General features: G+C 33.2%; 1 protein-coding gene across 1 annotated transcript; it reads right to left on the bottom strand.

Annotated features, from left to right (window-relative positions):
- Positions 1-2263: 2263 nt before the first annotated feature.
- LOC137942985 (F-box/FBD/LRR-repeat protein At1g13570-like) lies at positions 2264-3016 on the bottom strand. The gene is made up of 2 exons (XM_068788698.1): positions 2886-3016; positions 2264-2708 (listed from the first exon to the last, which is right to left on the bottom strand). The coding sequence occupies exons 1-2, from the start codon at positions 3014-3016 to the stop codon at positions 2264-2266; spliced, it is 576 nt and encodes a 191-aa protein (XP_068644799.1).
- Between the last annotated feature and the right edge of the window lie 218 nt (positions 3017-3234).

Here is a 3234-nt window from a genome sequence, read left to right as displayed (position 1 = left end):
AGAGAGAGAGAGCAAGCGAAATCAAGGGTTCTTTAGAGAATGCACTCTATTGTGTTAATGTGCTCAAGAGAAAGTACACTAGAAAATAATGTTGTGTGGGTTAGAATGCTCTTTAAAAATATAATGTAAAGTAAAAATATAATTTACTAATAAAATACTTTTAAGTTAAATAGTTTATATCTTACGTAATTAATAATAAAAATTTTAAAATAAGGTTTTATATTTAATTAAATAGATCAAATAAAAATTTATTATAAAAGTACAAAAATAACCCCTTAATTAAATGTTACTTTTATAATATTTAATTTCTCTGTCAGTTATTAAATAACTATAATATTAAAAATCATGAAATCATATAAATATATAAATAACCCTTTGTTGAAATTCTAACCTTTTTTTTTCTTCAAATGATTAAAATCTAACTTGGATCTATGTGCCTCATCAACTTGTTTTACTTGTCGTTGGAGAAAATGAAAACTTATGGTTTTAAAAATAACCAAATCTTCAAATAGTGGACTTTAATGGAAAAAATGTCTCTTTTTATTAAAAAGATATATGTGTGTAACACAACACAAGTAGATTCAAAACAAAATTGGTTGAGTAATAAATACATAAATTGCTGACAAACACCTAAAAATGATCCCGATGCTAAAAATGATTGAATAATAAATACTAAAATTACTGATAAAAACTTAAACAACGAACCTAATAATGATCCTAAATTTTCTATTCCCCTCCATGAAATTCTATTCTATGTCATTCACCCGATGAATAGAATTATGAGTTTGTTTCCTAGTAATCTCCTATGCCTTTTCTTCTTCATGATGACCAGTAGAGCAACAAACACACTAGAAAGCTACAAAATCTTTTCCACTGTGAGAGAGAAAGAACAATCAAGTCAACTCAGCATGGCATCTTCTCTTCCTCGTTATCTCCTTGATTTGAGAGGACAAAGTCTGATTTAACCAAAATTGAATACGTAAGTCAGATTTAAAGAGACGAGACAAAGAAAACCCAAATGCAGATTCAAATTCTAAACAAGGAGAAGCGAAATCTGCTCAACTATTTCCCATCATTGAAACCAGCGATAAAAGCATGTTCAAAACAAAAGGTGAAGATGTATACTTTCTCAATCCAATCGAACTCAACAAAAGGAAGTGATCCCGCATCTACAAAAAAATAGCAAAACAAGTGAACTGAACTTAATAGAAGTCCAAGGAATGCATTTCACCTTTAGAAGATAAGTGTCCGTGCTTCAGGAGTTTGACCAATGACAATTGCTATTTTTCATGTTCTTGGAGGACCTGGGACTATTAGAAAAGTGCAATGCATACTTAAAAAAATAGTTAAGTTCAAGAGGATTTAACAACATAATCATTGTAGTCACCATACAACAGAGTTGCAACTTGCCATATGCACATTATCAGGCAAGAGTGACGAAGCAGAGATTTTACTATCCCAGTTTTGAGAAAAATTCTCTCTTTCATTAAATACTAAAGGGTTAGATTCCTATATGTTGGCACTAGAAAAAAAGTTCAAGAGGGCTCTAGCTGCCACAAAATGTATAACATTTGCATGACTAATGCACCGAAAGTCATCTTTGTGACATGACATTCATTTATATCGTTGTATCTAGATATCTGATAAATGAATGAAAAATGATGACTTCATTGACTACTTCTGTATCACGGGTATGACTCCAGTGTTCGGTTGAGAAAAGTGATAAATAGAGCAAGCAGCCAATGAGGGGTTCCACTTAAGAAAACAACCAAATTTATCTCCTTTTATGTCATGCTAGTGGAAACAAGAAGTCAAAAAATAGGAGAAAAATTATATGATTACATGACTAGGACATTTATAAAAGTTCACCTGTATATCGATCTTTTTTTCTGAAGGAGAAAAGGACGAAAAGGTGTAACTAAAAAACTTAGACATCTTAGCTTGATCAACTCCAAATATGTAAAAGAACGTCGTCCACATGACCATTCAGCAAGGAGCATCATAGAGAAGGAACTAGTCAGGTTTACCAAACCAGAATATGTATTTTTACAAAAATAGAAATGGGTAGATGGAAACGTACCGGATGAGTACTTGTGACTTTAACTTCTAGGGAACTTACATGTGAAAGCTTCGTCAAGAAATTCTGCCAGAGATGCAACTCGTAGTCAAGCTCATCGTGGGTGAGCTATAGGGTAGCTTCATTTATGGAGGAGACATCATTGAAAATAGGCTTGTCACAAACTTTACCCTTGTAATGAAGATTCTACAGGTTTGGCGTACTTATCTTCATCTCTTCAACATCGAAACATGACTCCAATGTTAATATCTTCAATTGAAGATGATCAATCTTTACTGGCTTCAGGGATTCACAGTAACTCATAGTTAAGTCCTCAAGAAGAGGGGACCTACGAATTATCTCACCTAATTCAACACCATTAATTGTCACACCATAGAGAGCAACACTTCTTAGGGCTTTGAAACCCTTGAAATCATGCAGAGGCTCTTGTATGCACCGAGTTAAGTCGAGAGATGATAATGATAGATAAGAGAACAAAGAGTTTGGCATTCTGAATTTATTCATCCCCCACCTGATATCCTCATCATCTGTCGAGTCAGAGTGCCTTACATTTCCACTCAAATCAAGCACAAGCTCTCCAACTCCTTTAACTTTGACAAACTCAATCCACTCTATGAGATCGGATGAATATCTGTCATCGGAACAAAAGAACATGCGGAACTTCTAAACCTTGTCTAGTGTATGGAGCTGTAAAAGTTGGTGGATAGCTTGTACATAATGTGTCTTCTTTAAATTTTTTGTGAATTGCTCATCGAAGTCTATAATAGTTGTGTATATCCATAAGGGTTTCCACATGTTTATCCATTGCCTAGATAGAATTGAAGTCTTCACTGCACACTTCAATGGAAGAAAAGAGAGTATATGGTGAATAATATTTTCTAGTAGCTTGTTAATACTGTCTTTCTTCTCAGTGAAGGTTCTTTTATGCTGAAAGTCCATTGAGTGACCTTCTGTTTGTTATGCACTGTTGTTTGTGACCTGAAATAACAAAAAACGTATTGTGTTAGTCAATCTATTTTTTGGACAAAAAATTTATACATATATCAATTGCATTAGAAGGAAATAATTTGTCCATTTGTTCACTTAGGGATTAATTATGAATGAATCCCGGTAACGAGATTAATCATTGCTTTTTGTTTCAAAGGCTCTACAAATGC

Source organism: Aristolochia californica, unplaced genomic scaffold (assembly GCF_029961685.1).
Source record: "Aristolochia californica isolate CCGP_79_NKW_82.1479 unplaced genomic scaffold, dmAriCali1.0.hap1 SCAF_10, whole genome shotgun sequence".
Taxonomy (NCBI): domain Eukaryota; kingdom Viridiplantae; phylum Streptophyta; class Magnoliopsida; order Piperales; family Aristolochiaceae; genus Aristolochia; species Aristolochia californica.
This window is presented reverse-complemented; position numbering and strand designations above follow the sequence as displayed.